We start from the raw sequence: 20,558 nt of genomic DNA on the forward strand, positions 1-20,558 counted from the left end.
GTTGACGTGTCTGGAGTTGAGCAGATCTGAGGCAGTGGTCTCTGAAGCGGCTGGCGTTGTTTTTCAGGGCCGTGTTATGACACTAGCTCCAGTCAGTAGCTCCTCAGCTGGCAGGCCTGCATGGCCCCAGTGATACTGGTCCAGTGCCAGCACTAACTTGGCCCTAATTTACAGATGCTTGCCTTGAATGCCCTTTATAATGTGGATACGTGCTAGAAGAGTGTTTTCTTCTCCCTGTCCCAAAGCTAAATTCTCCAGAAAGTACAGCTATATAAATTATCCCTTGTACAACTGCTGCAAAGTGCTCTACCCTGTCTTTAACAGTTTCTCCTCTATTCAGAATAGCAAATTTTTATGACTGGGGTGCCAAAGCCTGTGCCAAAGGCTTTCTTGAGCTGTACATAGAGTATTTATCCACTTCACCTACATTCCAACCCCTAATTCTTTTCTGTAAAAACAACCTTAATATCTGGTAGGTGTTAAAATACACACTTAAGCAGGACACAAAAATGTGACTTTGCCTTGGTAAGTGAACTGATCCAATGTGTAGAACTAGCTGACCGTTCATTCATTCCACAGTCAATAATTAACTTGCAAATACTGTCACCTTTTCTGTATTCATCACTTATGGAAACCAAACTTTGCATAACATCAGGAACCTGCGGTGACTCTTGTTACCTCTGGCGTTTCACCAAGCCCTGAGCCTTTGAACCTAGTTGACAAGTGAAATAATAGGAACTACCCCTTAGCACTAATTTCCTTTCTTTCATTGACTTGGCTAACCTTTTGACAACTGTATTTGCATATTTAAAATGGATTATTTCTTCATAAGCAAAAAAATGAAGTTTAAATACTGAACTTTCATGCATAATATACTTCAGACTTTGTAGGAAGCATTAAAGATATTAAATTGTTTTTTGTAGGAACCTGCCACATCAGACTCAGATTCCACAGCAGCAGAGTGCAGGTCAGTACTGAGAGAATACTGTAAGTGACCGGTGCGGAGGAACCACTAGTCAAAATGCATACGGTCTATGGACAGTGGAAACCATTTTGAAATATAGTAAAGTATTACAGCATTGTCATTCCGGATATTTTTGATACACCAGTGAAAATTTTGGGATGGGACTGATTGAACAAGTAGGAGAAATGCTACATTAAGACTCAGCATGAGACACTGGAATCTGGTACAGCTAAGTTAGAAACCTCCTCATATAAATAATTTTCTATTACAACATGAAGCTACAGCCAGATTCCCAAATGCAGTTACACTGTTCAAATTCTCTAAAACTTGATCGGAAATCAAAATTTCTAATTCTCACCAATACTAGTTAAGCTCTGAAGAAGGAGCTCCTTATTGCTGTTACTAAACATAAAGAGTTGATACTGGGGAATCTGTGGTGAGGCACATATCCATGCTGCACGTTTCCCATGTCTTAGTCACCACTTTTGCATAATTTTCACAAATCCTAGTGTACTGACTGAGGTTGTGAATGATCCCATCAGAGTATCAACTAAGGCTGACTGTTCTCTCTAGTTAGTGTATCAGGTACGAGAAAAAGCTACAGCTGTAGCCACGTGAAAGGGAATAAGGATCATACAAGGAAAATGTAGAGGCTAAAGTATAATTTTTGAATATTCAAAGAGGTATTTAGGCAAAACTCTAGAGGTATGTATATATTGAACATAATAAGGGAACTACAGCTCTGAGAGGAAGATTTGTTTTACCTTAGGAGTTACATAAGCAACTCTTTCTTTTCATTCAAAATCCTTCTTCTTCATTACTGCTTTCGGGGATTAAAGGAGAATATCGTATGACAACATTTCAAAGATTTGAGGCAAGTATATAATAGCGCTTCTGCCCATGTGTTTTTTTGTTATCTGGAAATTAAAAACACGTTTATAAAAAAACCCAACCTGACTGCAGTTCTGCTAGCTTTGCTATTTGTGTGCTTTATTATACATACACTGGAAATGGTGGATGACCCTGGCAGTCAAAAGCCTCCAGCACTGGTTTGGGTTGACATTTAGTATAGCTCTTAACACTCACTACTGCCGGCATTTAGAAGGCAGAATAAAAATGTCACACGGTTCAGCTCTTCTGTTATGACTGTTTTGTTACAAGAATTCCAGTCTGTCTTGCAGTAAAAAAGATGCAAAATCACCTGGTAGTACTGTATGTTGACAGCAGTGAGAAATTTTCAAAAAGGTATGAAATACAAGCTAGCATGGGTTTGTCGCCTGCCAGTCACGCTGAAGAACTGCCATAAAAATAGATCTTAAAAATTCTCTTGTGTCTGTATTTTCTGTAGTACATCATTTTGGTAGAATACATCTGTTCTTTCATATTCATCGCAGATGCTGCCTGTGACAAGCTCTTGGAAATTGGGGCAGGGAGAAATGTATTTGGGACAGACAATGTTTCCTCTTCTTCTCTTAGTTTACAATTACACCTTCCTTCCTAACTCAGATGTGCAGATGACACTGCAAGCACTTCCATGACATGATGGCACATGCCTCTTGGAGTTTATCTTCTAAAGGATATCTGTGACTTGTGTTGTCAGAAGGTTAGATTTTTAGAAAGTTACAAAATTCAGGCACTCCTAAGATTTTTTAGTAGCATCAGTACAAACTTTGCAATCAATTTTATTGATCTGTTCAAATAAGAAATTTACAATACTAAACCACTTAAGGCCAAAAAACCTATAGAACTAGACATTCATTGTTTAATTCTCTTCCTTTCCTACAGAAAATTCCCAATACTATACTCAGGATTATTAACATACTATCAGTCACCACTGTGAATAAGAAGATAATTCTATTTTAAAGCTTCAGTAGACCATACTTAGTAATTTGAAGAGCAGACCATGTCTAATAACCACTATCCTCTTCAGGAACTGTCTGCATCCCCAATAAGAAACATTTTTTTTTTAACCTTATATAATAATGCAGACTTAATAGCTGACATAATGCTCGACTGTTTCACAACGTTAAAACATAATTGGGAAAGAATTGTCTGAAAGGTCACAACTCCCATCTAACGTTTATATTACACTGCTGAAAGTTGCTACTGGTCTTCAATATGAAAAGGTATATTAAGTTTTATAATTGTCTGTATGAATTGGCAAAATTTACGAGGACTGTTTTAAGGTGCTTAGATGAAAAAGTTTATAGGATATTCCTATAATGCAAAAGCCTAGTCCATGTACCCTGCATACTGCATTTTCCATTTTGAGCTTCACAGTCTCCCTGTGAAGCCTGTTAGACCCCAAATAGAAAGATAAGTTCCCAGTTAAACAATCTTTTCCCAGATCTCTTCCTTCCCAGAAGAAAGCAAGCAAAGGTTTTTCATGTGTATGTTGTCTTTTGGTCCAGGTTGTACTTGCAGTGTTTCTCCAATGTGGTTGTTGATAAAGGACTAATAAGTACTATTTACGTTACCAATTGACAGTTCAATATTGTTGAAGCATCATCTGCTACTGATGGGTTATATAAATTCTCATCTATTTGCAGGTAAATGGTATTCCTGAGGAAAGAAAACTAACAGAAGCAATGAATTTGTAATCAGAGAAGGCAGCAAATTGTCTTATTTCCTTATTTGTTCTGATTGATGCATGAGTTTTTCTGGTGTGTATTGTGCATGCCCACAGTATTAAGATGATCTCGGTGCCAGAGAGTACAATCACTTCCATATAACTAATGTACTGTATGCTTTTGTACTTTGGACATTTTTGACAATTTGTAAACACTGATAACTTTTTATATTTGTTACATTCAGAAAATAATCTTTCAAATATATGTATTAATAAATATATCTTTATTCTGTCTTGTGATCTCTCCTGAAAGTTTTAACAGGGAAATCAAAACTTCAAAATAAACACCAGGTTCAAAGGATTTCAGACTCTCTTCAATGGGATGATATAAATGCCTTACATTTGCACACAAAAAGCAGTAGTGTATAAGCATGAAAACTTGTGCAATATGAGGCTCAGAAATAGTATTCCAGATGTATTAGGCATTAATTTTGTAGACATTATCAAAATGTAATGAGCAAAGTTATTTTTGAAAATAATAAACAAAAACCTAAAACTGTTCCTGTTGAAAATTGGATTTCTGTTCCTTTACCAGATATTTAACCTATTTAACAAGTTATAAGCAATAAAACATTTAAAATCTGTCCATTCATTTATCTGGTTATGTTGGAAGAAAGTTACAAACTCCTGTAGGCAGAAATTAATGTCTGCAAGTAAACAAGGGTAAATTTTGTTACAGTATACATGGACTAACTTTTAACTCTTGAAAAATTTTTTTTGGTAATATTCCTGATGCCCCGATGCAGTTTATTTTTTATATCCTCCACATTCTTTGTTCTATTTGGAGCAAAAAGAGTTCTGGGAGAACTAGCTACCCAATAAACCAAGGATTATTTTTTAGCATCTTAAAAAGGAGTTGATTAAATACATACTTTCCTGGGAGGTGGCTACTTTGAGAGGCATTTGTCTACACAGCAGAAAGCTTAATAATACAAAGTTTGTTGAAAGGAAATGAACTGAGGTTTCCTTATTTTTCAATAGATGGTGACAGTTTATCTCCTGACATTGTTTTCACATTTTAAATGAATTTTTCTGATGCTTCTTTAAATCCTCAAATAGAGCATAATGCAGGACTTCAGGGTCTCCAGCTGTAACAGCTCACACCAACAGTTCTTGGGGTTTTACCTCAAAGCATCATACTGTTTTAAGCTGACACTTATGCTTTGTCTTTTTTCTGTAATATTTTCTCTTTCAGAAGCTGTATGTTCATCAGGACATTGCACTGTAAGCAGAAAGCTGAGTCTGCTTTAAAATTGCTAAATGCTGGCTACATTTCCTTAGCTGAGGTTTCTGCTAAGAGAAATTCTGAGTAATTTAGGAATTTAAAACTGAGGCTAAAAAGAAACTATAAAATAAGGTTATTAGAGTTTGTAGAAAGACCAAAGTAGTCACTGGCCTTTTTTTTTTTTTTTTTTCTTTTTACAGTTATGACCCTGTTCCTTCAAAACACAAAAACGTATTTTGTTTGCTTAAAAATGAACATAATAACGATGTGCTTATAGGCTTGGATCTGAAGGCAACACTTTGGCAGATAACTAAAACAAGTCTTGAGCTGCTTTTTAGGTACATTTTGTGCAACAAGTATGATAACTATTGCAGCAAAATATATAATCAGTGCTCAGTACATTGTACATACATACTTGTATATTGTCAAGCCTTAAACATCAGATTTTGCAAGGCTACCCTAAATCTTAAGCACAATCCACAGAATATGTTAACAAATGCATCGAGCCATAGGAATAGCGCCAGTGGTTACTATCCTACGAGAAGTAGCTCAAGCTACAGTCATATAAGTTGAAAAACTAAGTCAGTTTCTGAAACAGTTGGGATAAAGAAAGAGCCATTCCTACTTACTGTCAAGGTGGCACGCATCACACCTACCTCATCCAAAAGGTACCAAGGAGGAGCTTTCATCAGTCAGCCAGCCTCCTGAGAGACCCCTTTTTTCCACCAGCTTGGATGGTTATCAGTGAAAAGTGAATTAGAAGACTGCAGACTGACATTTATAGTAAATTAAAAATTTACCTCTCTTATCCAAGCTGTGAAAAATTTTGAGTACAATCAGCATTTGGTTTCTACTACTATTTTCAAATGTATGAGCTGTCAGTGCTTTGAAACAGAAATGAATGGAATGGATTTTAAATAATGATTTTTAATGCAACGTAAGACTAAACTTTGTAAATAGTATTGGGTTTGGATCATAACAATTTCTGATAACTTGAGGATGACATGACAATCAATTAAATACCAGTTGAGCTGCTCCCTTCTTGTTTGTATTAGTATGTAACAGTGCTAATATATTTAAGGAAATTTCTTAAACTGTTACGTAAGTGCACAAAGAATCAGTTTGTACCAGTGATTGCTCCACCTATTCTGAAAAGAATCTAATGATGTAGGTGACTTGGGTATTAAGCACACCTGAACTATTTTATGATTGAAAGCTTCATTCATTTGAGGTAAGTTTAATAACAAATTATTTATTTTTACTTACTAAATAATTACTGTGGAAGCACAGATTTATAAAGCTGGCTAAAGACACTTATGGCTAAAGAACTAGTAATAGTTAAAAGTGCTGATAATTAAAACAGTAAGTTCACAGCCTCTTTTAACGATGTACAATGACAGTATGAACTGATATTGTATTGATTAAGTGACAGTTGCAACCAAATTAAATACAAAGCACTACAGATGTCTTTTTGTAAATATATGTAAAATGTAATAAATAGGAAAACATTAAGTAGTGATGTTGCTGCCTGGTTATTTTACATAATGATGCCTGAACAACTTTGTGTTACAGTTGTTAACATTATGGACAGTGATACTGGAGGGTAAGTAAGTGTCTTAAGAACAGAAGTGGAGCTGATTGTGCAGGGTTTCTGTTTAACTAGGGGACATGCCTAAAGAGGTGTTGTAACTGGAAAGGATGGAGAGTATTTGCACCACAATGCAATTTACCGCAGAAGAATCTTTCTTCCTGCATTGCATCTGAACTAATCTCTGGTACAAGTGAATATCTGCCCTTTATTTGAAATAATAGTATCCAGAATATCACTTTGGAGAAACTGCAATACTAATCTGTAATTTAAGGTAGGCATAATAGTGAAATGTAGCCCAGCTAGAGTCAAGCAATAAAAAGTTTTTACTTAATTGATGCTGCTCCCATTACAAAAATAAGCATCCACAGCACATTTATTTAATGTTTAAGTTACTTCATATTTTTACATAACCTGAAAAGAAAATATATTTATCCCACATACAGTAACAGTAAACAAGTGCATTATTTCAAACATTAAAAATAAATCTTTTAACCAAGTCTGTACAACAGATAAATAAAATTATATCTACAATACTTAAGTTGTGAAGAACAAAATAAAAATTATCCCTCAAACTCACAGTTCACCATTGCTCCTAATACTGGCATAGATGAAGGTTATGCATCCTATCCCCCACGACAGTGTTCACCTATACCATTTCTTTCAGCCATTCAAATGTACTGATCAAGGAGGTTAACTTTGCAAACACTGGAAGTAATGCACCCAAAGAACAAATAGCTGAGTATCTTTCCAATAGCTTCAAAATAGCTGGCAGACTTAGTAAAACTGCTGAATTTGGGGGAAGTGAATGATTTTTCTTTTTTATGATGAATGACTGGTCATTCTTTAAAGGAAATGGTTCTCCACCAAAAAAAAAGAAAAAGTCATTCTTTTCACACTTTTTTTTTTTGCACTCATTGGTGGCTGCAAATTTGAATTCAGTTTTTTAACTGGGATAAGATCAAACACATGTACACGACAGTACATACAGTACAGATTAGGATTCATATTGTTTATAATCATACATAATTGCACATATGCTTGGAAAACAATACTGTGCTCATGTTTTTGACTGCTAATAAGTAATCAGGAGAAGAGTAAAATGAAGAAGCAACTAGAGGTCAAACTATCACTTGAACTAAAACCACAAACAGCAAAGAAATGACTGTAACTTCACTGAATAAGTGGAACATAAATTACAGCTTGTCACTGCCACGCTGAAGGGCTACTTCTTTCAATTTTACTTTTTATGCTGAAGGAAAAGAGTTAATAAGAAAGATGGGAACTGCTAAAAAAGGATGGGAAAAAAGGTTCCTCCAAATGGCTCCAATCTCATTCCATTTGTAATTCTGAGATTCAACCACCTGCATGCAACAAGATGACTACTCAATTCCTCCTCCTCGTGATATCAACAGACTGACATGCATCCTTTTAAATGAAAATATTATTACAGGATAGAATATGGCACCAGTTCCCTAATGAGACCTAGTTCAAAGTTCCCTACAAACTCAGAGAGAGGTTCGAAGATCACCATTCCCCTGTTCTCCCGTTTCCTTAAGATCTGACAGAGTGGATATGATGGGATTTCATCTGACTGGAAAAGGTTAGAGGTTTTCCAAAAATTCTCCATCCTGAACTGAGTGTCTGAAAATTACTCATCTGTTTGTTCACTGGGATTGCAGTTCTCTGTACACATAGTTAAATAAATTAGTAGAAAATTTATGAAAAAATGCAAACAATTTTAGGGAGGGAAAAAAAAAAATCAAATTTTCTTTATAAAAAAATTTCACCTCAGAATTCACCATATTTGCTGAAAACATCTTAAATTTCTAAAAAAATCCCATAAAATATTATGTAAACTTGTGTATATTCTTAAATCACTGAATTGGTGATGACTTTTTATTTCCACGTATAAAGGGTTTCATATAATGTGTATTATCTCCACCCAAAATACTCCTTTCTAAACAAAAAATTACCATTTTGTTCAGAAGAATGCCCTGGTTTACCAGTAACTTCATGTTTCACATCAGCTAAAGGTGAGCATTAACGAAGGATCACAAGTTTGCTCTTTTTTGTTCCTTGATGAGAATGATTACAGCATGTGTTATGTATAGGTGGTACTCTAGTAACATCCACTCTTCATTCAACTGACCCAAGATAAAGTTAATTCCGTGATATGCACATGATATTGCTAAATGATTTAACTTCACTTCTTTCTTTGTGTCACGTTTAAACAGATATGTAAACAGAAACATACATCCAGTAGAAAAGACTCATTTTCACATGCAATTCTGTACAGTGCATTCTTGTTTCTCAGATTATTTGAGAAGGCTGTTTCCACACAAAATGTGTACATTTGCGCTATATACATTTTCAACAAACTTAATTTAAATGTCTTCTTGTACTTCCAGTTGAGAATTTTTGTTCAGGCAGACACAAAGTAAACCTGAAGAAAGTTTCCAAGAATCTTTGCAAGTTAATGCCTTGACTGATCTTGCATTGCTGAGAAAAGGAGTAGTCCAGAAAAAAATCCAGCTATGCATAGCAACCTTTTCAGCAGAGTTGAGTTATCTTTAGGAACCACAATCTGTGCTAGATCATTAGTGATCTGAGAAATCTCATGTGCCACACACACAAATATAAAAGTGCTGACAAGAACATTAAACATTGGATATCCAGGAATGAGCACCAAGATCCCCTTTGTATCTGCTGCCAGCCAAATATGGTATTGGCAAATGAAAAGCTGAAAGAAAAAAAGGGTGTCTTTAATAATACTTATCTCTACATATTTTTACTTATATAAAAACATACCATTATTACTATTGCATCAACTGATACACTGTCCTTCTGCTTAAGTCAGACATTTATGATTAAATAATGTACTTTGAGGAGCTGTTTTCCACATGTCTTTGCTACAAGACAAAACTATTAGTCTGTTACAATACAATGGGTTTGCTTAGCTCCTAACCAAATACAGCATAGGGGAGCATCGTTTACATTATGTCAAAACAGATGAGGAATATGCCTCCACTCAGTTACTGTACATCTGGTTAGGGACTGAACTAACAAGCTTGCAAATAAAAGCTAATGCTTCAACTGCTGATGAATGCAAAGCACCTTAAAGTTCACTAGGAATCAGAACAGTGAAAATGTGATCCTTTTAAAAAAATTCAAAATCATGTACTACATATACATTGTATTACGAGTTTCTCATGTAAGTTCCTTTCCCTTTTTAAAATATATTTTAGTAATACAATGAAATTAAACATTTAATTTTACTAAAGAGCAAATAAAATGGAAAGCAAGATAATTCCTACTGTTTCAAAATTACACTCAATGGAACAAGATAACATTTCCACTAAGAAGGGTTTTGTTTGTAAAGTTACATTTGTTTATTAATGCAGGAAAGCCTTCTAGAGCAAACACATTTATAAGTGTACTTATACTAGTCAGTATAATTCATGCTGATTCTTCAACTGGCTTAAACTTTTATCTTCCAACTGCATACACGCCACACTTACTCCAGCATTAAATCCCCTCTCTCACAACCCTGAACTCCCACCCAAAACAGCGTAAGAAATAAGTTTGCTACTGTGAGACTGCTATTTCAGCTATGATTTTTAAGTGTAGATGGAAGCTACAAAGCTAAAAGAGGTCAAACACAACAGCATTGTATTAAATAAGCCAATAAATGTTTTCACTATTTATGTGTTATACTACAATTTAGATAATAAAACCACCTTACATTTCTAAGTTTCAATTCACTGTACTTCTGATCATTCTACTTACCTCTAGAGAAATTTTGCCAAACCAGGCAAAGAACGAGCTATACACAGATCGGACATATCCAGGAATGTTCCTGATGAGGATGAAAGCTAAAATCTTTTTTAAAAAAAGAAGTAAAAAATAGTGACTGTGGATGACAAGTAGATTACACATACACACACACAAAAGGTTTATTCATTTTCATTGTCTAAAGTGAAGGGCATCATGCATTAAATTTTCTTTAAAATCTAATAAATATATAAACCAAACAAAAAAATCCATGTAGTTTATACTTAACAAAGTAGGTCTTGAAATTGCAAGTCTCTTACACACATTGTTATAGCATAGCAAGTCACATTTACATCTTCAGTAGAATCACGGCCTTGATGTTGATAGACACTACTATACACTTACTAGGCATGGTCACAAAACATGTTGTACCATGCTAGCCTAAAATGAAGGTGGCAACAAATTTGAATTAACCCTCATTTTTTAAAGAGAGGGTGTCAAGATGGACAAATTAATACTAAAAAATTGGCACACATGCTGCCCCTCAAGAAAGCAGGACAAACTATTAAAAAAAAAGAAACAGAGAAGGAACAGAATCAGACAGCTGGGGTATAGTGGGGCAGGGCACACAGTAAAAGGAAAATCTAAATTTAAGAAAACCACATGCATGCCCCTGTGGCCCACCTCTTCTCTGCCTAAAAGTGACTATAGGGTCCCATAGCTTGCTTCCTACACTAGTACCTCCCAAACACTCATGGTTCCCTACCCTACAGCTTTCTTCTTTTTCACTGCTATGCAATTAGTCAAAATTTCAGTTTGGACTTAAACAGTGCATATGAAACCTACCCTAAGGACATCAAAGTTAATCAAAAGCATAATCACAGTATGTGATTTCAGTGCTTAAAGGAATGAAAAACAGCAAGCAATGTAGTTCAACCATTTTTCACTTTCAGACACAAGAATGAAGCTCAATATCTGACATGTCATGCTCAAGCAAAAATATATTTAAAAATAATTTTTAAAAAAGCCCAAACAAGAACAGACTAGATTCTGTCACTGTAAGAAAAAGGACTATAATTATAATTACCTGTACCACAGAGACAGAAGGATGTAGTTCATTGCACTCTGTCTTGTTTTTACAGCTACTAGCCCAAATAGAGTAGGTCTAAAAGATATAAAAATTAATCAGTGTAGCAATTATATGTAACATTTAAAAATGAAACAAGAGGTAAGCTATTTTGAAGTGCTTCAGCAGTAGTTGGTTCACTAAGATGTGGGACAGTAATAGAAAAAAAACACATTGTGCTTAGTTTTGTGTTTCTCAAATTCTTTGCAACTGACAAATACCATACTTGTTCACACCCTAAAATACAGGCATAGTGTTGACAATTTTTTCATCACAAATAGGTAAGCAATGAAGAATGAAGAGCTGCATTATCTACCATGTAATTTCTATGATCCAATTTTCTTCTAACCTTTGCAATGAACTAAAAGAGTGAGTGATGATGTTTTCATATACAGTTGACTGAGAGGAAAAATATTTCAGTGAGTAGACAGGTAGGGCTGTGCACAAAAACACAGCTGAAATACCACCAGATCAAGATTTTATTTTTTAAAGCAAATTTTTTTTATTTTCTTAAACAAGAACTTCAGAAAACTTATTCTATAGAGATTTACAAACCTGATTATACTAGTATACTAGGTACGTACCAAAAAGGATACAATTGAAATAAATAATAAAACATTAGAAACTCTGTTGGAGAAAAGAGGATCTCCCTTTCCTTCTGATATCATCTGATGTTTCTGCAATGCCAGATAAATAAAAGCAAACAGCATCCCATAAAAAACCACCTGTAAAAGACAAACAGAATACAATGAGTGTTTCATGGCCTTTACAAGTACTTCAGGTACAAACTCTTAACAGAAATGCTACAGGATAAACTATTTGTAATACCAAAGCTCAGGTGTCAAAAGGTCCTTTCCCAGATTTACTGAAGCAAACAAAAAGAGGCTTTCTACACTAGATTGTCATAAGCTGCATTTTTAACTCAACTCAAAAACTACAAATAAAGTACTCTTACTAATGCTTCACAGAGCATTAAAGACACCACAATGAAATTTCAAGAAGCTTTCAAGTACCTACTATCCCCTCTGCAATCTATGCCAGCATTGAAAAGGTCTTTCTCTGGGGAAAAACCATGAGTCTCTGGCCTTCTCCCAATTTGGCAGGTGAAAACATTCAAGAAGCACTACAAGTGCTTCCCTCTCTCACAGATACAATTCTTCAGAGTGTTTTATGATCTTATGCCAAGTTCTCATTAGCTAGCAACACGATGCTGTTTCAGGCCCATGTGGTGCATGTCTTCTGTATTTATTTTGGGACTTCCTCTTTAGTGGCATTAGAGAACACACACTATTCACAAGCAACAGATCTCCAAGTCTGAAATGTCACAACGCAGTGTGTGCTGCTGATGGGAGCAGCCCAGGATGTGACAACTGTGTGCTCCACAAATTTCAGTTACTGAAGACCTCCAGAGGGAGAAGCCTGCAAGTGCTCCCATTAAGGTTAGCATATGAATGCTCCCGTCTTAGAAACTCCACTTATCTTACCAAGACAACAAAAAAAAGACCAGTGTCTGCCTGTTCTATTCCCCTATGTTGTAGGGTCAGTAACTGGAAAGAAAGCACTTTCCCACTGGAAAACGATTTCAAAATATGTGCAAGAATAGTCTGGTTTGGGCATCAAGACCCTGATTTTAAAAGTGCTTTAAAGGTTACCTTAAAAGACATACATCCTTAACTGATACAACTTTCAAAAAATATTATTAAGAAAGCCACCACAATAATTTGCCTTGTATTTCAATAGCCTGAAGTGCTACAGGTGTTAAGTTTTCACAGTAAAATTTTTGAGAAAAGACTAATCTAGGTCACTTTATGACTTTATTTTTTAAAAGCAAACTAAGCAGGATCCAGCAGCACATAAATCAACAGCCATCTTTTAAGCAAGGCTTTGACAGACATTTGCAGAAGTAAGGTGGATGCAGCTTAGTCTTCTATTAAACAATCCACTGGGACAAACTTCTGCTTTCTCTGGAGGAAAGGAAAACAACCCACCCTCCCCCAGATTAAAAAATACACTTAAAAGGCCAGTATAAATTTATGCAAATGTTACATACATAGCGATCCAACTTCCACCTAAACCACCATTCATAGACATTCCCATTCAGCTCAAAACACTTGGACAGTGGCCAAAAAGAAAATATCTTCTCAAATGCACCCTGTAAAAAATAAACACGGCAAAAGCATTAACACGGATGTCAACCATATTTACTAAGTTTAAATCAATATGCTGTCTTTTAATATTATCGCATCCCTATTTCACTAGCTACATGGCATTACCAAAATAACAGGCTTCCTTAGAAGGCACTCTCCCCCCTCCCCCCCAAAAGAAAAAAAACCCAACAAAAATACTTCTTCAGATGAGAGAGGGTTTCAGTTTTGCTTCCCATAAAGGTATTGGCACGCCTTCTATTTTGTACTGCAGGCTTAAAGGGAGATATCCGCTGGTGTGTTGGGATAACGAATGCATACTCCACAGAAGACTACAGTTCAACAGGCTTAAAACCAATGAGGGATTAAACCCCACCCCGCCCCCGTAAAATCCTAGAGTGACAAACTCTGCGCTTACTTCTGTCAGCTATACTTACAGCATGCAGTAAGTCACTAATGTAGCATGAGAACCAGTCTTTTGATAAGTTATCAAAGACAACACCAGGTCTCCGAGAGACACAAATCTTCATGTAACTGTATCACCAGATGCTAGCAAAACCCAGTAACTTTAAGCACATCAGAAAAACCCCACCCCAAAACCAAAGCATAGACCTTTGTATTTATCACAATTGTAGTATACTGAAAACATGTCAAGCAATACAAACGAGTAAGATAGAGAATTGTGTTTTTTCCAGCATCCACACCAATTCAAATATGAAAAGAAACTGAAAGGTTCAATTTTTTCTCTTCTGTATTTATGATACAGGAGCAAATATACAAGTTATGAGGACATTAAAAAGTAGAGAAAGATAATATACCCTTAGGTTGTTAAGGATCAAAATAGTCAAAATTTACAAACCTGAGAATACGACAGAAAATATATACATGTCAGTAAGCAAATCAGTTTCAGCAGTAAACCAAAGTGCCATAAGCAGTTCCCTGAGGAAGAAATAAATTAATCAGTATACAGTCATCAATTTTTCAATAGCAAAACCCAGGACACATTAAATAATAATTGCCAATTATTTAGTGTAGTTATGCTTAGTAATAGACACATTAATAAATAAATGTTCAAGTATTACCAGCAATATTTTATCACTATCTACATTTACGTATTAAATTTTACTTTAAGCAATTAAAATAAACATTCATAGTAATTAACAACCTATTAATCCTAAATTAATCCTCATGTCTAAAACAGGGTCAACATACATAGAGAAAGAAGAGAATTTAGGTGTTCAAACAGAAACACTATTTTAAAGCCTCTCCTTTCCCAAACACTCTGCACAGGCAGTCCTTATTCTAGTTGAATGTAAATAAATAAATAAAACAAAATGCCCAACAGCTTTTGTCATGTGAAATAAGTACAGCATGTATTATTAAACTTTGAGGTACCAGTTGTATTCTAAAGCTCAACAGCAGGCCATTAGGGACAAGTATCTTGTTAAGCGAAGCCTGAGAAACTGTTCCTCAAAGCTGTCGACTGATACTAAGCTCTACCCAAGCCTCAACATTGCAACCAAAATCATCTCCCTCTCTCACCATATAAATTGGCAGCTGCAAACAGGGGCATAAGCAAGTGAAAGTTGTCATTGAAAGATTTTCTAGTTTCACAGTACACTATTGCTCCTAAGTACACAATAGTCATTTTTCTGTATCTGGAACAGAAGTGCCTTTGTAGAAAAACAAAGTAATATTGGAGCTGTTTGGCTTCGAGGCATCTTGTAAAACTACTCTCTAATTATGTTTTTGGCAGCATCTATTCCTAGCATGCATTTGGTATATTTCATTATCATATCTGCAGACTATAAAATTTGGAAATTACTCCATCAATAGGGAAGGAGGATCTAAGACTCTTAATGTTTTAGTTCTAATTTAGGTGAATTAAATAATAAGCATTTACCACATGATGACAGCTTTTCAATGAACTGAAAATGCATAAAATAAACTGAGATTTCACTTCAATTTTTATTTAAAATATCTGTATCACAAGACATACTTCTAATAGTTTACTTAATCTAAGATACTAAGATAACAAATCCCATGTTCTTAATTGGCAGGATATGGCAGAATTGGTGCTCAAGATGGATAAGACATACTGGCAATGCAGAATGGGAAAGTCTAAAAGCTCACTGTTCATGATGTACTCATTGGTACACCACAGCAACAATCTCAGCTAGCATAGATAGTGTAACCTATATTTTTAGTTTGCATTCACTAATATTACAACTCTTGATAAAACACATTTCTGATGGTCAAAGCCTATTAAAAAGTATTCTAATATGACTGTAACCAGAGACAGAGTTTAGTTATCAGCTGTTACATTTTTCAACGGACATATAATTCATCCATGACAAACTGCATTTCTGTGAACAGCCGTTTAACATATTTTGACTATGTTACAAAGAGACTGAGATCTACTAACAATACCACTTCTCTGTGTAACATGCAAATGCTTTCTAGCAGAAAGAAAAAAAAAAATCTTACCATTTGCTTTCTTCTGGACTATCTGAGGCCATATAGCTAAGGTGGCATAAATGATCATAAACCAGACAGTGACTAATGGCACAAAGTAGTAGAACTGGTAAGGTCGGTCCATCACTATGCACAGTACCACAACCAAGAAATTGAGACGAAATAAAACCTGGAGGGTGTCAGAGGAGAGAAGGGTATATAAACTGGGAGGCAAAGCTGAGAGAGACAGGGGACATGTTTCTTTAGCACTATATGAAAATATCTATGTATTTTACATCTCACATGCTGATTATATTTCAGTTGAAACACGGATGAGTATCGCGGGGAACATCAACAATGCAATATAAGACTGCAGGCTGGTTATGTAGTACTGGAATTGTCCTACACTGGCCTACTTGGGTAGAGATAGCAATGAAAATAGGGTAAACCAGAACTATTTCCCAGGCTGGGGACTGAGTATTCCAGTTGCTGGATGCTGTTAAAGCCTCTCTGCTTTCACTCCCATAGCTACCTGGGCTAGCACATTTAAAGCTAGGGTAATGTCATTACCAGTGCTGCAGTTAGGCTGTAGACTGTAAGCATGTTCAATAAGCAAGATGACTGGAGTTGTATGACAATATAATACTTAACAGCAATAAAAGTTATATTTTTTCTTGATTTTTTAAACTGCTACAGCACACACTGCAAAACCTGGGAGTGAAACCACAAAAATAGGTATGTTCTCCAGTACTGTTATGGTGCGAAAATTTATTTTCTTTATTAACAAATGTAGGCTCCAATACAGTCTTGGGGAGCCTGCCTGGATCATTACTTATATATTGCTATATACTGTAAATTGCTATTGCAATGAAAACTCCATTGCTATGTATTGGAAAATATTTGTCTTGATATTTTAAAGCCTACATACTTACATTTTTTACATTGTAAGTATCATTTATATGCCATATGTTTGTATTAGATAAACACTACCAATTAAACAGGACAGATTACATAGAAACAATAGCCACTTTCAATGCGCAAACCTTGGTTAAGTAACCTGATATCACATTATTTAGGGAGTACAGGTATATTATGGATATTGTGTTATCTGAACAAATTTCTTTATAAAAACGGTGAGTAGGTATTCTTACCTGACACACTCTGTATACACCAAAGTCCCCTTTTATCCAAAAATATGAGAAGTGCCCATAACCTGTTTGGAACAGATACGCAGCAACCAGAACTCGAATGTGCATGTACACAGGCAAAAACTGTTGAGAAAAATAAAGTACCTTTTATAAATTGCCATGTAAATGCTTCTGGCTTTCCTTTTTCCCCCCCTATCTTATGCTTTTTCTGCATTGCGGTAAATCACGTTTAACTAAGAAAGAAACAGTATGCTACATTTCCCTGTTTCTTACTAAGCTGTTTTGATGCCCTAACCTCTCTGATATTAAAATGAATTTCTTCTATTTATTACTCTACACTTTCCATATTTCATTACCAGTTAAGGGAGACTTAAGAATGGCTCTTTGAAAGTTTACATTCAGCAGTTTCAAGTTCAGAACATAAAAAAGAAGTGTTGCTAGCAATTAAAAATAAATTAACATAATATTCTACATGGAGGAAACAAGTATATTTTTTCACTGGTTAAGTAATGCATAAAATGTTCTTATCAATAAAATCCACACTTAAACAGAGAGAAAAACTAATTCAGCTAATACCATTTTTAAAACTACGGGAACAATAGCATTAGTTATTCATTCTATTCAATTCTAATACACATTTGCACTCTTTCTTTTGAAGTAACATACCCAAATTGCATTCCCACTTAAAAAAATGATGAAATTCAAATAACTTACAGTGCTTGCTCCAGAGATATGATAAATCAAAATAACAAGTTGCATCCAGCCCTTCCATTCATCAGTCTGTTCTCTATTTAACACTTTAGTCTAATGCAAAACAAAACAAGAGTGTTGCTATTCCAAAAAGTACAACGAACATCTACAAAATGAGGAGAAAAAGTTCAAAACAATAAATGACTTTATGGGTAAATAGGTCTCAATTGTAAAAGCCTTCTGTCTAGTGGACACAGGTCTACCAGATTTTAACATCATCTACACTCTCTTGTATCAAAGCTATGCTCACTTCCAGTTTGACTATGACAATGGCTCAAAGCACTCATAGCCATATGCTTTCAAAAAGCTTTTGCATCTAATTCCATGCAAACATTATATTGCTTGTGAGTGCATTTTTTGCAGATGAGTCATACTGACTTTGAAAATTTAACTTTCAATACTTAGCAATTAGTTATTTACAATCAAACTGGGAAACAACATTATAAGCTGGATGTCAACATGATCATTACCTCTTTGGTATTTTCGGTATAAAATACCCCCAAAACCAAGATATAGATGATTGGTATGAAGAAAGATGAATGTGTATAAAATTTATTTTCCTTCATGAAAAGATTTGCTCTGTCACATAGATAAAAATAGGTCATGATTAGACCAAGTTTGCAGAAGGAGTGCAAGAGCATCTCTAAAGTAGAAACATTAGGAGTGCTGATGGCAGGTTTCTTCTCCTCTCCACTTTCCAAATCAGTGCATGATTTGTTCTTCCGATAATTATTCCGATGAATTAAATTGATAATTAAATATCCAATAATGGACAAAGTAAAGAAACAGAAAGCTAATTTCTGTATCAGAGTGAGAGGAGGCTGAGGCTGGCAGCAGGAGCCATCAATGGGCTTCATTATCTTATTGCAGTAGACATTCATAAGAATCATCGCATTCTGTCAAAGAAATATGCAGTTTTGTCAATTAATCTCTAATTAAAAAGTTAACATTTTAATCATAAGCACTTTTATTCTAGATCATGCATTGACATAAAACATATGCTATTCTCACTTATCATTACATGGATAAAATTTCACAGTACCCCCATATACCTAGTTGCATTCAACAGTACAGTCAAAACATCCCTTCCAAGCAGGAAACCCTTGAGCTTCTTGAGGTAAGCAAAAAGACCTAATCCTAATCCTTACAACAGAAGGGTTCTCTCTACTGGCTGTAAAAGGAGCTATAAAGAGCTAAATGGACTATAAATGAAAAACAGCTCACAGACTTGGGTCCTAAAGGGGCACAGTAATGAAGGTCTCTAAAACATGACAATGCAACTGAAACCCATGGTGAGATGGTATTTAGTTCATCCAGTACTTGAAAGCAACTGAAACCTGCAAAGGAGTGGAACTAAAAGTGACACGGCGGGAGAGCTCTTTCACAAGAAAGGCAGACTGACAAAGCTCAGAGGGGCTCACTGCATGCATATATATATTGCTAGGTTAAAGATAAAATAAGAAATAAAGTCAGTGGCACTCCATGCAACCAGGAAGGTGGCTATTGTGTGTTTTCTTATCCTTTTCATACTCCTTACTAAACAAAATTATACGGGCACATAGGGGAAAATTTAAGACTTATTTCTTAGCACTGCTTTACAAATCATTATCATCCTAACTCATTCATGCAGATGAAGGCACAAAGTTTGCACTCAGGATCTAAAAGATTTAGCGGATTAACAGCTATTTCAAAATAGCTACGCACTAGTGTGTTTGCTGTTACGTTTTTTAAACATCCTATATAACTGATTGCCCTCCCACCTATTGGGATCCTCTGAACGAAACTTCCTGAAGAACATGCAGGTCTTCATTACATTCATATCGTCTGCCATTTCAGAACATTCACTTAAAATCTTGTTTTACTATTAGTACTTTTTACTGTTGACCAGTGATAAAAACACTTACTGTATCTCTGCTTGATTCAGGGAGATGCAGGCCATCTGCAGACTTCATGATAGTTTCTTGTGCTATCAATTTTGATACACTGAAGACTTTAACTTTAGCTTTAGAATTTCGGGAACTACTGTTCAGAATACGAACAGCTGCTTCATTATAAGCATCTATTTTCTCATTAGTGATCATTTTCCGACTTTCACTCAGCATATCTTCATAAACAGGATCTGAATTTGAAAGGACAAAGAACGAGCACATTAATCTTCTACTTGACAAATGCATTTGCTTAGCCCAAGTTGCACAGGCTACTTTCATTTAGGTAGTCACAACTGTTTAATGGTATAGAAAAAATGTGCAGCAAGGAATGAGTGACTGTTACAGTGACTAGAGTTTATGATGAAATGTTCATATCGCCATTCCCTAGTCATGCATATGTACCTATAGATTAGAAAGCTTTGCCAGACATAAATGCCTGTTTAATTTCCCCAAACCCATGAAAAGCATATAATGCTGGAGTGCAGAGCTGCTTATGCCTTCTCTTACTAATGGAATCCCCCAAGGAAAGACTCCAAAGCCAAGAGGACAGAAGTTAGGCAGCAGAATAGACACATGGAAAAAAATTAAAAATCAGAAACCCTCTAGCTACTGCAGAAGAAACCAGCTTCTTATTTCTCTAAGTCATAATCCATAAGCATATTACACTTGCTCCTGTTGATTCCAGTTTAACTGATGGCAGAATCTCAGTTTTTCAGAAGAATGGAACACCATTTAATTGCCTGCAGGCTTCAGAAATTATACAGAGCTTAACACAAAGCTATACGGGGTTCTAGATCAAAAGGTCAACTAAAGACCAATAAGGTGCTC

At 35.4% G+C, this 20,558-nt stretch overlaps 2 protein-coding genes across 14 annotated transcripts in view; one reads left to right on the plus strand and one right to left on the minus strand.

Moving 5' to 3' along the window:
* The window catches only part of SGCE (sarcoglycan epsilon), a 33,709-nt gene extending 27,379 nt beyond the window's left edge, over positions 1 to 6,330 (plus strand). For 7 of the 12 annotated variants that reach the window (XM_041122216.1, XM_041122221.1, XM_030007738.2 and 4 more), the window contains 3 exons: positions 924 to 967; positions 1,804 to 1,838; positions 3,514 to 4,093. In XM_041122216.1, coding sequence (XP_040978150.1) covers positions 924 to 967; positions 1,804 to 1,838; positions 3,514 to 3,564 — 130 coding nt within the window. In that variant the 3' untranslated portion in view covers positions 3,565 to 4,093. Of the gene's footprint in view, positions 1 to 923; positions 968 to 1,803; positions 1,839 to 3,513; positions 4,094 to 4,788; positions 4,924 to 5,018 lie in introns of those variants that run through there. The other 5 variants (XM_041122218.1, XM_041122222.1, XM_041122217.1 and 2 more) reach the window with 4 other exon arrangements.
* Positions 6,331 to 6,594: 264 nt separating this feature from the next.
* CASD1 (CAS1 domain containing 1) overlaps positions 6,595 to 20,558 on the minus strand; it is a 34,756-nt gene continuing 20,792 nt past the window's right edge. For both annotated transcript variants that reach the window (XM_030007736.2, XM_030007737.2), the window contains 11 exons: positions 19,707 to 19,921; positions 18,273 to 18,698; positions 17,767 to 17,856; positions 17,056 to 17,175; positions 15,938 to 16,094; positions 14,310 to 14,389; positions 13,357 to 13,458; positions 11,891 to 12,031; positions 11,268 to 11,345; positions 10,196 to 10,288; positions 6,595 to 9,149 (listed from right to left, as the gene is read on the minus strand). In XM_030007736.2, the coding sequence (XP_029863596.1) occupies positions 8,883 to 9,149; positions 10,196 to 10,288; positions 11,268 to 11,345; positions 11,891 to 12,031; positions 13,357 to 13,458; positions 14,310 to 14,389; positions 15,938 to 16,094; positions 17,056 to 17,175; positions 17,767 to 17,856; positions 18,273 to 18,698; positions 19,707 to 19,921 (1,769 nt within the window). In that variant the 3' untranslated portion in view covers positions 6,595 to 8,882. The remainder of the gene's footprint in view (positions 9,150 to 10,195; positions 10,289 to 11,267; positions 11,346 to 11,890; positions 12,032 to 13,356; positions 13,459 to 14,309; positions 14,390 to 15,937; positions 16,095 to 17,055; positions 17,176 to 17,766; positions 17,857 to 18,272; positions 18,699 to 19,706; positions 19,922 to 20,558) is intronic.

The sequence above is a fragment of the Aquila chrysaetos genome, chromosome 3 (genome assembly GCF_900496995.4).
Source record: "Aquila chrysaetos chrysaetos chromosome 3, bAquChr1.4, whole genome shotgun sequence".
In the NCBI taxonomy this organism is placed as follows: domain Eukaryota; kingdom Metazoa; phylum Chordata; class Aves; order Accipitriformes; family Accipitridae; genus Aquila; species Aquila chrysaetos.